The following is a 16473-nucleotide window of genomic DNA, read 5'->3' as shown; positions in this document are numbered from 1 at the left end:
ATGTTCAACATTTTTATACTAGACCATATATGTTTTTGCTTGTTGTAATGGAGTTGAGTTGAATTAAATTTAACAATGATATCCAATATCTAGACATTGCAAATCTAAGCTTCTATTCCTTATACTTTCTCTTGCAGTGGGAAGAAGTGAGCGGCTATGACGAAAACATGAACACCATCCGCACGTATCAAGTGTGCAATGTCTTTGACGCCAACCAGAACAACTGGGTGCGCACCAAATATATCCCACGGCGTGGAGCCCAGCGCATCCATGTGGAGATGAAATTCTCTGTGAGGGATTGCAGTAGCATACCTCGAGTGCCGGGCTCCTGTAAGGAGACCTTCAACTTGTACTACTATGAATCAGACGCGGACACGGCCACCAAAGTGTCCCCTCCGTGGATGGAGAACCCCTGGATCAAGGTGGACACCATAGCGGCCGACGAGAGCTTTTCTCAGGTGGACTTGGGTGGACGAGTGATGAAGATCAACACAGAGGTGCGCAGTTTTGGCCCAGTGTCTCGGAACGGCTTCTACCTGGCCTTCCAAGACTACGGCGGCTGCATGTCGCTGATCGCAGTTCGGGTCTTCTACCGCAAGTGTCCTCGGGCCATCCGGAACGGAGCCATATTCCAGGAGACGCTTTCTGGAGCCGAGAGCACTTCCTTGGTCGCGGCGAGGGGAGTGTGTATACCCAATGCGGAGGAAGTGGACGTGCCCATTAAGCTGTACTGCAACGGAGACGGGGAGTGGATGGTGCCCATCGGCCGCTGCATGTGCAAAGCCGGGCACGAAGCCGTGGAGAACGGCACTGTCTGCAGAGGTGAGCTCAGTTCTTACTCTTACTATTCCATTTGCTCTGTGCCCAAACCACTTTGCTGTAAGTGCTTTGTAAGAGTTGAAGTGCTAAATGAAAGCCTTGTTAAAATGCTTTATCTGGATTGATTTATGTTTGTGGTCTCCAGCTGGAATTAAAAGCTCCGGTGTTAAATATTGAAACGGCAGAAAGATTAAATGCCGGTGGACTTAAGTTTCCTTCAAATATTGAAGAATAAAAGACTGCCTTTTTGGCTCTGTATTAAATCACGTTCCATTTTTTATGTCAGGAGTGGGAAAATATCGCAGAGGACTGTGATTTATCGTGTTGTTTTGCTGGAATTGTACTTTTCCTGTTGGAATTGTCCTTTTCCGATTCTGACACTCCTTAAGTCCAGTGCGTTTAAAAAAAAAATAAAAAAAAGCAGATCTATCATTGTACATTGTGCTCATGTTAAATTCCCTTCTCAAGAACAACTTGCAATAACTGCTCAAGCTGCTACAACATATATATTTTTTGTGCTATTCCTTTGTGTTTTCCATCTTTATTTATATAATTCCGCTATATTACAGACATGCTGCCTCTGGGCTTGGCAGTTGTCGTATTGTTGCTGGCTATCCCCCCCTCCTCTGTTTTTGTGGATCGATCGTTCCTGGAGCTTTCTCTCTGTTATCCCCCCTCCTTTTCCCTTCCTCACCTGTGATTCAACCTGCTCTACAGCAGGAGCTCTCGGCTCGGCGCCGTTCCCACGGCAACGGCGGCTTGCAGACGGGCTCCATGCTGACACAGACGACACAATAAAACGCCCACCTGTGTTACAAATCCCCCTCTCCACCCTCCTCAACCATCCACACACACATACTCATTTTTCCGTTCTTCCTCTTTCATAAACCCGGCTGTAATTACCACACCGGCTCCCCGGCCAGCGAGGCTGAGCGGTGATAATAGCCGCTCATCTCTCCGCTGCTGGGGCGGCGCGCCGCCTTTGCACGCATTCAATGACAGTTAATGAGGACGGTCACAATCTCCCCTCAGGAATACATGCCAATAAAACCTGAGCCCAGGCCCAATCTACTCCAAATTGAAAAGCCTACATAATTACACACATTTGGTTGTTTTTGACCTACATGTAATTTACTGGGTGCCACGGATTTTTAATATCCCCCTGGGTCCGCTTTAGAGCCACGCATCTTTTGTGTTCCACTGGATTTTAAAAAGTATTAAAACGATAACGATTAATAGAAGGGTTCATAGATCAATCAGTTCTCGCTTGCTAAGGTGCAGATTGGGGTTTCAGTGCTATCTGAGTAAAGCAGTAAGGTAAACAGGATTTGTACTCAGAGATATAGAGCAAAGTTGGGATTTGGGAAATCTACATGAGGCTACTTTATCAGGATGAACTCAAATCTGATTTATTCAGCACTATGTGAACATCAGATATGTATTTTTTTCAAATCAGGTTTGAGTCACTTTCGTATGTGGTCCTAGATACGCCAGCGTGGCACAACGATGAAGGAGGGACAACATTCTATCTACATAGTGCACTTCACAGGTTACAAAACTAAAACTACACCCACGCAGGGCACTAGTTCAGCTGCAATATGTGTATAATGTTTGATAATTGGACACAGTGCACTAGGTGAGTGCAGAATCCATTGTTTTATGACACACGCTGTGCACTACATTGGTTGGAGAATCATTTGGGATTCAGCCGATCTCTTGGTTGATGAGCTGTTTGAAATACGATGCACAGTTTCAGTACAGAGTGTCGTCTTATGGATATGCTGTTTTTGATGTTGTTTACGTAGCAATGTTTGGAATTTGTCCCGCTTTTTCAACTTCTGCTCTTCTGGGAAAACTTTTGAGAAACCAATGAAAAGTTTATTAGCACTCAGCCACCGGAGCATCTACTGATGCAAGTCGATTAGTTCAGAAACATAAATGCCACTCATCCTAGAGGTACTGAATGTTTCTTTAGAAACCTGTTCATTCATTCACTGTATATAACCACTTCATCCAGTTCAGGGCCCAGAACCCACCTGGAATCGACTGGTGCAAGGCAGGTACACACCCTGGACAGGGCATCAGTCCATCACAGGGCATCACACACTCACATCTATAGACACTTATCAGTGTGTGTTTTTTGGACTGTTTTGGACCTGGAGGAAACCCACATGGACACAGTGAGAACACTGTGACAACCCCAGGACACTGGAGCTGTGTGGCAATGACATTACATGTTACACCCAGGGCCATGTTCATATCCTTAATTTCACAAAAGAAATGTTGGCTTGCCTGAAATCAGGGGCGGGGCTTAGGGGGGAGTTTCCTACCCTTCTTCAAAAGTGACATAGTGCCGTTTCTGCAGTGCTGAGCCCAGAATAGGAACGACAGAGGCTCTTTTCTGCCTATTACAGGTCAGTAAAGCATCACAATGATTTTGAAACTGTTACTCTAATGTAAAAATGCTACCTAGTGTTCCTTTAATTTAGGACCCATGTTGTTGCAGAGAACTGACTCTGAATCAGTTTCCCCTTCTGTCCATTTTATGATAACGTCAGCTTGCACTCAAACTCTCTCCACAATCACCTTCCTGTCCTACTTTATAAAGCCTGGATATCTGGACTGCTCTGAGAAAATGCCTCGTTCCTCCTCATCCATCAGCTTCAGCACCTCCCTCTCCGCGGCCAGGCTCCAGCCTGGCCACCATCACCCGGCGTTCCGAGACGTGTTTTGTCATCTCTTTTCCGGACGGCTCTGTCTTCATTGATCACGCCCTCGCACTGAGTGGGCCGCCGAGCATGTGATGTATTATCCAGGAGTTCTGTGGTGGCACGCAGCGAAAACACACCACGGGGATGTGTTTTATGTGGACATTCAATACTTACGAGTCCCACAACTGTAAGCAGAGTGTGTTTGCTGTAGAAAAATGAAGAGGAAACTAAATAAAACCATTAAGGAGGGAGAAAAGGGGGTTGCTACAGCACTTGCGGTCAACCCTATTGTTCCTAAGCTGTTTTGATCGAGGCCTGCCATCAATTCATCTGCCTATTTATCTTTCTGGCAGCAGTAAGCTGATAGCGCTGCGTGAGACAATGTTAGAACCATAAAAAAATGTGGTCAGTGCCTTTTAACTGCCAGTGGTTGTGGGGGTGGGGTGGTGGTGTGGAGAGGGGATGGATTGATTTATGAAAGGCCGCTTTTTTTTTTTTTTTTTTTTTTTTTAAACCATCCAGGGTTGGGGTGTAATGAATTGATTTGTGAAAGATGTCCGCTCAGGGATGCAGCTGTATCTTCTTACAGCACTGGATCATGGGAGCAGCAGCAAGATCCGCTGATGAAAGAGCCGTCTCGCCGCTCCATTAATAAAACCCGCAGACTCTTTGTTCAAACACCTCCCCATGACAAAGCATGTAATTACGCATGTATCAATTAAATCCTTGGCAGAGCGCTCGACAAATAATTACGCTTTGACGAGAAAGCTGTCAAAATATTGACGGTAGACAAATGCGCTTGTAGTTTTTTTTTGAAAGCAGCGGCCTTTTCTTTCTGTCTACAACTGTCTGCCTTCCTCGCTTGAAAACGAATGAGCCACGCTGTCGTCTTTCAGCAGAAACGTCCCTTAAAAAGGCAGATCGGGTTTCTTTCAGAGCTGCAGGAGATGAGGAACCTCGGGAGACACACGGGGTCTTGTTCGCCTAATGCCGTCTATTTAAAATGGAAGTAGACTCTTGAACAGACTACAATAGAGGCCATGTTCATGGTCCGAAGGATCGGCTCCTCCAACAGTGGTCATGTGTTTGTTTGTTTTTTCGCTATATGATATCGCCTGTTATCTGATTACGCATTGGAGCACTACTTAACCCAGAGCATAAACTGTAGGAATCCATTACTGATCTGCTGCCCCGACACTGTAAGCACAGATGACAGGTTAAATTTACAACGACGCGCCGCACAGCAAGCAGCGTAAGTTTGCCAAAATGGCATGGTTCCTCTTTAACTGCGGTTCATGGAAAACAAAGTAATAAACTATAAAATCATCACTGCAGGCTTACACAGAAACATCCCAAATCCCAAATCCCAACCAGAGGCTTTAGAGGTCTTACCCGGAGATAGCACCATAGCACATCCTGGCATTTTAGTGGCCAGATGATAGAATGTTTGATGTTGCAGATTTAACCAAAGTGCAGTTGACCAACAAAGTGCACAAAATAGTTCTGCTGTTTCATACCTACAAATATGGTTTAAAGTGTTATTGTGGAAGCTATCATTGTAATTCAGTATGTAAACTTTGTCCTGTTTGTTTGTTTGCCCATGTTTTTGTTTATTTAAACAAACAAACAAACAAAAAAAACCCCAAAAAATTCTGCATGAATATGCTAAGTTCGTGAACGCTAACATTGCATCTAATGTCTTTAAATCATTGAAACCAAATGCGGTATTTTCCCCAAGAACAGAACAAATCAGTGCACATGCTTTTGAAGCACTTTTTCCGGTTGAAACTCATCGTGATTGCAGTGACACTACTTCATTTTTAGTTTTATTTTCCATTCATTCATTCACTATCTGTAACCGTTTATCCAGTTCAGGGTCGTGGTGGGTCCAGAGCCTACCTGGAATCATTGGGCGCAAGGTGGGAACACACCCTGGAGGGGGCACCAGTCCTTCACAGGGCAACACAGACACACACACACACACACACATTCACTCACACCTATGGACACTTTTGAGTCGCCAATCCACCTACCAACATGTGTTTTTGGACTGTGGGAGGAAACCGGAGCACCCGGAGGAAACCCACACAGACACAGAGAGAACACACCAACTCCTCACAGACAGTCACCCAGAGTGGGAATCAAACCCACAACAGGTTTGAGTCACTTTCGTATGTGGTCCTAGATACGCCAGCGTGGCACAACGATGAAGGAGGGACAACATCTATCTAAATAGAGCACTTCACAGGTTACAAAACTAAAACTACACCCACGCAGGGCACTAGTTCAGCTGCAATATGTGTAATATGTTTAATAATTGGACACAGTGCACTAGGTGAGTGCAGAATTCATTGTTTTACGACACACGCTGTGCACTACATTGGTTGGAGAAACATTTGGGATTCAGCCGATCTCTTGGTTGATGAGCTGTTTGAAATACGATGCACAGTTTCAGTACAGAGTGTCGTCTTATGGATATGCTGTTTTTGATGTTGTTTATGTAGTGATGTTTGGAATTTGTCCCCATTTTTCAACTTCTGCTCTTCTGGGAAAACCCAATGAAAAGTTTATTAGCATTCAGCCACCAAAGCACGTACTGATGCAGGTCGATTAGTTCAGAAACATAAATGCCACTCACACTCATCCTAGAGGTACTAAATGTTTCTTTAGAAACCGATTCATTCATTCACTGTATATAACCACTTCAGGGCCCAGAACCCACCTGGAAACCCACATGGACACAGTGAGAACACTGTGACAACCCCAGGACACTGGAGCTGTGTGGCAATGACATTACATGTTACACCCAGGGCCATGGTCCCTGGAGCTGTGTGATTATTTGTGAATAAAATCATATTTTTTTGTGCCATTTTTAAATGCTTTGCGGTAGTCACCATAAAATGTCAAAAGTGCGGAAGATTAAATTCTGAATTACCATTGTTACATTGTAACAGAGGAATAGTGGCGCGACAGGTAGTGTCCATCGTAATGAGGTTGGGAGTTTGGTGTGTTCACTCCGTGCCCACGTGGGTTTCCTCCGGGTGCTCCGGTGTATCCCATAGTCCCAAAACACACTGGTAGGTGGATTGGCAACTTAAAAAAAAGTGTGTGTGTGAGAGTGAAGGTGTGAGTGTGTGTGTCCCCTGTGAAGGACTATTGCCATCTCTAGTGTGTGTTCCTGCCTTGCACCCAGTGATTCTGGGTAGGCTCCGGACACACCGCAAACCTGAACCGGATAAGCGGTTACAGACAATGAATGAATTATATGTTACACACACACACACACACAAGAAATGCTTTAAAACCTATTTATACACCTCACAGACAACCCTAATTTACAAATGGTACCCAATGTGAACACAAACATTTAGTTGTACACACACACTCACTGGTGCTTTAAGTCACCAACGCCCAACAGCAGGTGCTGAAGCGAGGGGTAGAAAAACCTCACACAGGTTTTGGCTAAATGAAAACAAAATTAAAGGTAAAATGTGTCTGTTAACTTTGTTCTTCAAGCCAGGTTTTAAGGTGCTAGAGGACTACAGGAAAAAAAGAGTGCAGGCTTAAGGAAGGCTGAGACGAAACAAGAGCTGACTTTGCGGACACCCGCTGTCTGTCTCAGACGGAGCTCTCACACACTGGAGTCTGTCAGAGATGCTGGCTGCAGGCTTTCTGTCCCTTTACTTATAGAGAGCAAGTCATTTTTTTCCCCTCCTTAGCATTACTCATTCTTTCCTCTATAATCTGGGGAAGCAGAGGAGATCAACAGCTCTTTATTTATGGCTCAGACCGGCACTCAATTACCGTGCAAATACAAATAAGCATCAAAGAGAGCCCCACTCACGCGTTCAAACTGGGGGAAATATTTTTAAAGAAATGCCTCAAAGCTCTTGACCTTATAAAGGCTAATCACAAACTAGAAAAGGGCTTAACATAACCTGCCCTTCTCCTGCTGCTGATTGCTACTTTTCATTTGGTATTAGGATTGGGTGTATATGGTTTGTCTTGGTACACTAACCAAAAGTTTGTAGACACCTGATTGAACAGACTTTATTTAGAAAGTAACGGGTATTAATAAGGAAGTTTGTCCCATCGTAGCAATAATAACAGCTTTTACACTTCTGAGAAGGCTTTACACAACATCTGACTGCATTCGAGTCCCAAGTACGAGTGGGAGCACATAAATTACAACATTGATTAAAAAAAATTGATTTCAAATTTCATTGTGGATGTGTCTTTTATTTATAACTGCAGTTCACTACAGGAAGTACTGGGGGCAGTATCACCCAAATTTAACAGCAGTTTCCCATAGCCCCCTGAATAAATTGTACAAAGATCTGCGACTATTTCTAGCTTAAACAGTGCTCTGTATCATTCAGCTGCTACTCCAGCCTTAAATTATATTCAACTGTTTACATTCAAACACATTATATTTTGTGCTCTAGGAGCCACGTGAAATTAACTGCTTAATTTTCAATGGAAGTCAATGTAAAATTGATTTATTCCAAGTAATTTTGGAACATTTCTGTTGGTTCTTTCATCACAGTGTTTTTGATTGGACAGCGACAATATATAGCAAGACAAAATCTCTTCAAAAAACAATAAAATGAAGGTTTATACAGTTATGATTACTGATTGCCTGTTAAGTATATAACCTACTTCACTGATTACTGTTTTAATATCACATGATGACATTTACTAATTTACCTAAGGGAGGAAAAAAGAAAAATATGAATCCCCACCTCTGCTCTGTGTAACTCTTAGTGCTGGCTTGGGCTGATGAGAGTAATATATTAAAAGCTAATGATTAAGGCCCACACCCTTTTTCAGAGGCATCCCAGTACTGGGGAATGCTGGATAATGGCTGAAAAGTGAAGGAGGAGGCTCAGGCAGAAAACGACTGCAGAAGCATCCCTGGGTTACCTCTCCCAGACACCTTCCATATGGAAAGGGCTTATGAGTGAAAAATCAGCGGCTGTGCAGAAAGCACCATTATTTCCCACGATGCCTCTGCATTTAATGATAGCTCTAATTGGCCGAAGGCAAGCGAGGCCCACAATCCCACGAGCTTCGGAACATGACATAAACCAAAACAAACAGGGCTCCATCATCTTCTCCCAGCTCAGCTTGTTCAAATAAGGACTTAGTGGGAAACGGGCCTTTTCTCCCAGAGAAGCAAAGCTTTAGCTCAAGCCACTGTCTGGCTGCAGCACTTTCACAAAGGCACCTGTCATGTCGGCCGTATAAAAAAAATGGAAATGAAAACACTTCTGGGATAAAAGCAAACATTTTAGCATTGGCACTGGATGCCTCTTTCCACTGAGAAAGAGATATTTTTATATACACAGAGTTTCAGGTCTGTTTTCACATTAACACCTGGTATTGTGTGTAGACCTGTGTGTTACTGTAGGTTAGATTAGGCTTGGGAAATTTAGATAAACTGATATATATATATATATTTCCTCACACATTAAAAAACTTCACAATGTGCTTTCTGTGAAGTCTTACCAGTCGATTACTGTCAATAAATAATAGGCTGTTTTGCTATGTCATATTCTATCTGCTTCCACTACCTTGTGATGGTTTGCTACGATACTGGATAGTATATAATTCCTGAAATGTGCTGAATGATCCCATGTACACAATCTGATCGCTGTACATTTCACTCTACACAACTTGCTTCTTTTAATCGGGAGACTTTCAGTGTTTTGGCTTCCGTACTACAAGACTGACTGGTGATAGGAACCCCGAATGAATCATGTATGGTTTGCAAAAATATGTTTTGTCACAAATGGTGAGAAGTGATGCAATGCCACATGTGAGACACGTTTTTTGTTTTTTTTTTCTTTCTTGCAAAAGGCCTAGAAACTAGCAGTACAGGTAGTGTTCACACTGCGCTAGTGTAAGGATGAATATAAAAGGAAACATTGGCAGCAAGGGTTGTCTTTTCTGCAGAGAGCTGGATGTAAATAAATATTTTTGCAATGAAAATGAAGCAGCCTGCTAATTTTACTGAAAAACCTGTGCCTACACTCTCAGAAAAAAATAAATAAAAAACTGTCACTGTGGTGGTGCTTTTTGCTGTCAGTGTGGTGGTACCCTCCAGTACCTTTAGTTCAGGAACATAATTGTACTGTATTCTATATTAAACGTTTAAGTTGTGTTGATATCATACGCCCCGTTTTCTTACCAGGACTTATGTTATGTTTCTTTATTTTACACAGTTCTGTAAAGACCAGTACACAAACCCGTATTACTCCAGGGCCATGGTGCAGTAAACTCACAAGTGCAGACAACAGCCTGCAGTGCAGTATTTACAAAAGACTTAAAATAAATACAGTGCAGGACCAGTAGACACAGCACAGACAGTAGTTTTACTTGCTTGGCTTACCCTCAGCCCATGATTCGCAGTCTCGTTGGCTGTAGCTTATCGCTGCACTCACTGCCAGTTACATCACTTTTCACACAAGTGAATTTAAAGTGGCTGAAATGTCCTGATATTAAACCTGATAGATATTTGTTGAGCCAGGTTAAGATCACAGCATACGTTTGAGAGTTTCAGATCATAAGCACTGTCCTGATGGGGTTAAATTTACATGGGGTCCTGAGGTTATTCCCTCTTTTGAAGTTTTATTTCTGTCTAAATTGATCAGGAATTTGGGAACTGCTGCACACCTTATTTAGCCTCTTTTATTGTCTGAGCAGCAAATCAACACACAAATGAAAATGAGTTTAAAAAAGAGCAATAGTAGCAGGTAAAAGGTGTGATTATAGTGGCAGCTGCAGGTATATAACATTACTTTTATATTCATATAATATAATTTGGGAACTAGAACATCACTTGTGATCATTGCCTTATGTAGAGAATTTGTAATCATCCCTGCTTAAAAAGTCACAGTGTTATTTGTGTTTCAACGTTTGCATACGACTTCTTGCATGTAACCGGCATAGATAGGTCATCATTAAAGTCAAGAGAACAAGCAAGAACAGTTTTGCACAGCAAGACACAAGGCCTTTCAGACAGCCATTATTCAAAAGGAGGAGTGGAGGAGATACAGATAAACATGCATGGCATCAGACATCTTGGCTGCAGCATCTGATCAAAGCCTGCTGATAACAGCGAGCTCTCAGACATATGTAGACTGTAGGACTGTGTGGGTATCATACAGTATGTGCCCGTGACTGGAACAAGACACTTTCAAAGCAGAGGTAGATGAGCTTTGAAGTGAATGTGGTGGTACAGTAGAGTTCTGGAAAAAAAAAATACCCAGAAAGGCGTGTTATCCCACACACACTGTCCCAGTTTAGAACATCATGCTTATCGGGAACATGCAGTTTTGAGTGGACACTGAACATTGTGTAACTGAGAAGTAAAGCTACAGGCATCGGACTACGTGCCATATTCTATTTATTTTTTGAATATAGGTCAGTTTCAGAGTGCTCATGAATCTATTCTTTTGTAGTAGTGGCTGCATTTGTTGTTTATGCTTATGTCTGTATCTTTTTTATGAAATGAAGAAGTTTGTTGCTCTGCAGTAACAGCACCCACTAGTCTGGGAAGGCTTTACATTATTGGAACATAACTGCCAGGATTCAGCTATGGGAAGAGGAAAATTATGATGAAATGTGTTTGCATATTGCATTTTCATCCATTAAAAAAAAAAGAAAAACATTAAAAAACAAAGCAAAACAAGAGCAAAGAGAAATTAGCCACACCGCAATTAGCCATATAGCCATTGTCACAGAGGTTTTTCTGGCATTTAAAAAACAGGAACGCACAAAATACATACCCTTGTAATTGGAAGGTTTGGAGAAGCTTTGTTTCTTCATATCAATGGTTTTGCTTGTGTTGTACAGAAAATATGGAGGGCAAGACTAATAAATGAAAGCAACACCGTCACCAGTGATTTTCTTGTTCATTTTATTTAAAACTAAATACTAGATGATCTATCACCAAAGAATAAAAATGACCAAGAATGATTTGTTGATTGTAAGAATTACAATTACTTATTTGTCCAATGTAACCGGTTAAAGCATGTGAAGATTAATGTGACTGTGCACAGCTATATGGAGTTTTATAAACACACTAACACCACAAAATGTCTCTCAACCATTTCCCTTTACAGTATTTCAAGCAAATACACACACATGAAATAAGACAAATTCAGCAGTTCTCCTCTCTCTGTGTGAGATATAATACGTGTGTAAATGTTGCAGAGTTCCAAGCCGTCCCACTGAGCTTGTGAACTTACCAACGCCCAGCTGAGGCTCTGGCCAACATGTATGGCCAAACACATCCCCAGAAACACACACAAACAGAGCGTTTTCCTGTCTTATTTCCTATTATTCAGCCATGGTTCGTGCTGGAGAACCTACTGTTCTTTGATTCCAGCTGGGAATTAATTTTTCTGGTTCGTGAACCAGTTTATGTTGGTGGAAATGTGCAGAAAGGTTCCATGTTTTGCTCACAAACTGGAATGTGAAATATGGCTGAAATAACAACAGACGCTGTAGTAGTGCCACCTTAAAATATGGCTGAACTAACAGTTCCCAGTCAGTCAGTAAGGGAAAATTAATCTTCTAGACCGGCCCGGTAGGGGGTCTGGCAAAAAACAATAGTGTGAATTGAACAAACAATTGTTTATGAAAATAAGTAATAAATAATGACTTTTTTAAATGCATGATTTTTTTTATGATATTTTAGTTTTCATTGATTAAAAAATGGACTAAAACTAACAATAACTAAATGCCTAAAATTAGACTAAAACTAATGCCCATTTTAGTCAAAAGTCTAAGACAAAAAATAAAGAGGGACTGATCCACAGTGTCTTGTTTAATGTCATTCATGAACATCTAGATCTATGAGTGCACTTTAAAATGGCTGAATGCACTAATTATAAGGGGTGCCTGCTCATTTTTAGAGACATATGTGCCCAGATGCTTCTAGAATAACACCAACGATTATCTTTTAATGGATAGTCAAATCAAAATATTGATGGAGAAATTATTATTATTGAACTCTACTTACTAACTTAGTTGAAGTGACTGCCGTAGTACAGAACTGTACCACAGTGTGTGTGATGACAGTGTCATTTCAGTATATTTCTGGAGGATCACTCCACTGTTGAAAGGAGATGATTTACAGTGGCTCATGTTCTGCCGTCACAGACAAAGAGATATTTATGGGCTGCGAGTTTCCTCGACCAGTCATGTTTGTGGTATAGATGTCTCAACAGGATGTATTTGTAGAGGTTGATAAATTATATTTCATACTTTTTTGACAGTGTGTAGTTCTGGCTTTTCTCCTTGATACAGATTTTGAGACTGAATCATTATATAGAACAGCTCAGATTACCTGAGGCACTTACTTTGAACATAAGGAATTTTTATTCCTTAATAGTGTGTGTATATATATATATATATATATATATATATATATATATATATATATATAACTAATTTTCTTTGATGTTTTGTTATGACATTGATGCTATATGTTAATTACTTATCAATGCAGCAAGTCTAAACCCAGTAATTATCTTCTTACATATTAATGGCTTCGTAAACCACTGAATGTAAAACATCAAAGAGACTCAGCTGTTATTGCTTTTCTCTGTCACAGTTATGCTGCACTGCAAATACATTTTACAAGCTTTCTATTATTTACACACATGTGCTCCATACCAAGGCTGCACAACATATATCTTCTATAAATTGTGATCACAATACCAGCTTTTTGCCGTACTCACATCACAGGCAACTTGTAGAATCAATCCTTTTACCAAATTGTGAATATTTTACTGTGTGCTGCCAGTGTCCTGACCAAGCCTCAGCGGTTACAGATGAATATCTGCAGGTGTGTTTATGAATAAAGATATTCAGATGTTCTGACAGATGCAAATGTTATTGGTCAAGGTTGGGGATGAGTCAGAGATGGCCTGTTTTTCAACGTCCCGTATGTATTTTGGTGAGGGTTTCTAATCTGTGGTTCAAAGAAAGACGCATAGGTGGACAACTGTGGTAGTATAAAGGTACGTACCGTCACGTAGTGCACTTCACAGATTATAAAACTAGTGCTACAACACACACAGTGCACTACATGTTAGACAGAGTGGCATGAAGATTATCTGACCATTATTTTATTTTATGAACTAAACTGCACTACTAAGTGTGGCGGGAAATATTTGAGTTTCAAAGAGAAAAAAGGCAAACCATGTTGCAGCTGCAGCTTGTTGTGGTGGTTGTTGTCATAGCAACAGTCCATCACGTCCTGTTGGTAAGAGACAGTATAGTATGTTATTATTTTGTGTACTAGTTTGCGGATGCTTTTAACTAGAACATAGCCTTAGAGCTCCCCTTGGCCAAAAGCAAAGCAACAAGTGGTATGCCTTTGACTAAGGAACCTAACCCCCAGCTGTTCCCTGGGCAATGTGTGGGTGTAAAATTATTATTTTTTTAAATATTGTAGACATTTTATATTTTATAGCAGTTATATTCAGCATATTGTACATCATCTCTTTTATCTAGCGTTATAATTGCAGTGGAATGCTGCCCACATTGTATATGCCTACACCATGCACAGGAACTTGCACGCTTTCATGTCTGCAGCTCTGTATGTAACCTGAACCCTCCCACTTTCTTTTGGGCCCTGTTGCTCACCTGGATTAGAGAGCGCTTACTTTGTAGCCCCTCTGCAGCCGTTTGGAGACAGCCTTTATCCACATGTGACCCATGGAGCCCTTTTATAGCTGAGCTCCTAACTGCTCTCCTACAGCCGGCCCTCAGCTCAGCATCTGATTGGGGAAGAGGAGACCGTTTAGCAGTGAAACTTAAGCTGCCTTTGGATTGTCTGCGACTTTAGGAGAGAGAAAGTGATGAAGAACACGCAGGGCAGATGTACGATGTCCTTTGCTTCAGCTTTCAGACAGAAACACGGGGAAAAAAAAGAAAAAGAGAAAAAAAGAGACACTCTGTTTGTGCTCTCTGAACTTTTACAGAATACATTTCTCTTGCTCGTACATATGCACTGCAGAGATGATCTCACAAAACATGGGGAGAGATACTGACATTGTGGTTAATTTTAGATTCTGTTTCATTTACCGAGGTTTGGGCAAATTTACATCTCAAAAGTCTTCTAAAACTTGCCTTAAACAAGATCTGAAAGAATATTTACCAACACTATAAAACTACACTCATTAAGAATTCCATGAGCATTTTCGTGTGTGTCGTCTAAGCATTTTGAAAGCTACATCATTTTCTAGATGTCACAAACATGAGCAGTATGAGCTAGACTTGAAGCTAATGCTTAATTACCATATAAATAAGTGCATGTAATAATTTAATTATGATAAAATGATTAAAATACATGCTGGAAATGACCAGCCTGGCTCATTATGTATATTGCCTCTTAGCAGTTAATGGCTAGTATTAGGTTTACAAATAAGATTTGTGTGTCTCATGTGTTTTTCTGTATCTAATATTTGTAATTCAGAATTCAAACATGCTCCTGATCTTTTGTCATTTTGTGGTTAAACTGTTGAGCAATGTTTAAGATGTATATTGAAAATTTTAAATTTTTTTATTGATTTATGTTAATATGCTATGTTTAGAAATCACTATCATCAAAATCACCATCTTTAAATCGTTTAAACTAAATCTCACACACGCTTTGGGATACAATATTATCCCCAAAGACAGTTGGATGCACATGCTTTTGCCGCACTTCTTTCTTTATCGAACTCTTAACGAATGTAGTGGCGCATAAATTATTCTCTTTTGCCATTTTTAAACTACTTAGTTTTTAGGTTTTTGGTGAATGAAGCTGTCGTTTTTAAAATGACAATTACCTTAACAATTACTGTAAGTCCCATTTAAAGCCTGTAATTCAGAAGCACAGTGCAGTTAGAAAGAAAAAGTTGATGCACACTTTACATCAGATGTTAATATTGAGGACACGTCACAACAAATAACACGACTGATCACATGTCAATAAAAACAAAGGCTTAGTGCTTTATTAAATGTCTGGTTTGTGCGACATACACAGTTCTATTTGTGAATGTATTGTGTTTAAAAAATATTGAATGGAATCATAGGGAAGTAGTAAACAGTTTTGTAAGGATTGGTAATTGAACTGAATGAGGTCAGAGATTTACAGCTCTAGATCTCAGTGAGGGCAGACATGCTAATTGGCTGAAGGTGAAGAGTCAAGCGCACACAGATCAGCGTTTGCGGCTCTGAAGATTCCTCAGCGTAAGCCGAGCATTAGGATCACTAGAGCTGTGGGAGTCGCCTGCTCCGTGCAGAGACCCAAGGGAGCAGTCTTCCACTTTTATTCCTTGTTACTTTAACTCTGATGGAGATTTCAGCTTCAGCTTATCCATCTGTTTTTCCCCCTGCTTTAAAAAAAAAAAAAAAAAAAAACTTCTGTCAGCATTAGGGCTGGCCCTTCCAAATCAGCCTTTCAATCTTAACTGAAAATTCATCTGTGCTGGTTAACACTGGACAGTGTTTAGTACGTGGTGAATGTGTCTTGTTCAGTGTGTTAAGCACTGTTTTCGAGCTGTTATTTGTTTTGTGGTATGAGTGCTGCTTCCTATTCGGTTCATCTGAGATTTTTATGTGTCTGTTTATTACATTTATTAGAAAAGGCCAAGCTAACTTATATAAAAAAGGAAAAAGAAAATAAAAATCTAATACATCTTCTGGATAAATCAGGATAGTACTTAGTTTAAATGTCAAATGTTAGACCACATTCACAAAGACACATACTTTGGTGGCTTTTACATTTCCTTATATATATAAAGATCCCATGTTATTGAAGTTGGCACTATGTACGACTGGAGAAGACCCACTCCCTGGAAAAATATTGTCAACTAACAACTGGAAAAATTGGTAAAATAAATAAATAGATACAACACATTTATCTATTAACTAAACAAAACTA

General features: G+C 40.7%; 1 protein-coding gene across 2 annotated transcripts in view; it reads left to right on the top strand.

Annotated features, from left to right (window-relative positions):
• Positions 1-16473, top strand: part of ephb2b (eph receptor B2b) — a 220195-nt gene that overhangs the window by 97750 nt on the left and 105972 nt on the right. For both annotated transcript variants that reach the window (XM_066673311.1, XM_066673310.1), the window contains exon 3: positions 138-822. In XM_066673311.1, coding sequence (XP_066529408.1) covers positions 138-822 — 685 coding nt within the window. The remainder of the gene's footprint in view (positions 1-137; positions 823-16473) is intronic.

This window comes from Hoplias malabaricus, chromosome 5 (assembly GCF_029633855.1).
Source record: "Hoplias malabaricus isolate fHopMal1 chromosome 5, fHopMal1.hap1, whole genome shotgun sequence".
NCBI classification, from domain to species: Eukaryota; Metazoa; Chordata; class Actinopteri; order Characiformes; family Erythrinidae; genus Hoplias; species Hoplias malabaricus.
Note: the sequence above shows the minus strand (reverse complement) of the source record. Positions and strands in the feature narration are given on the sequence as shown.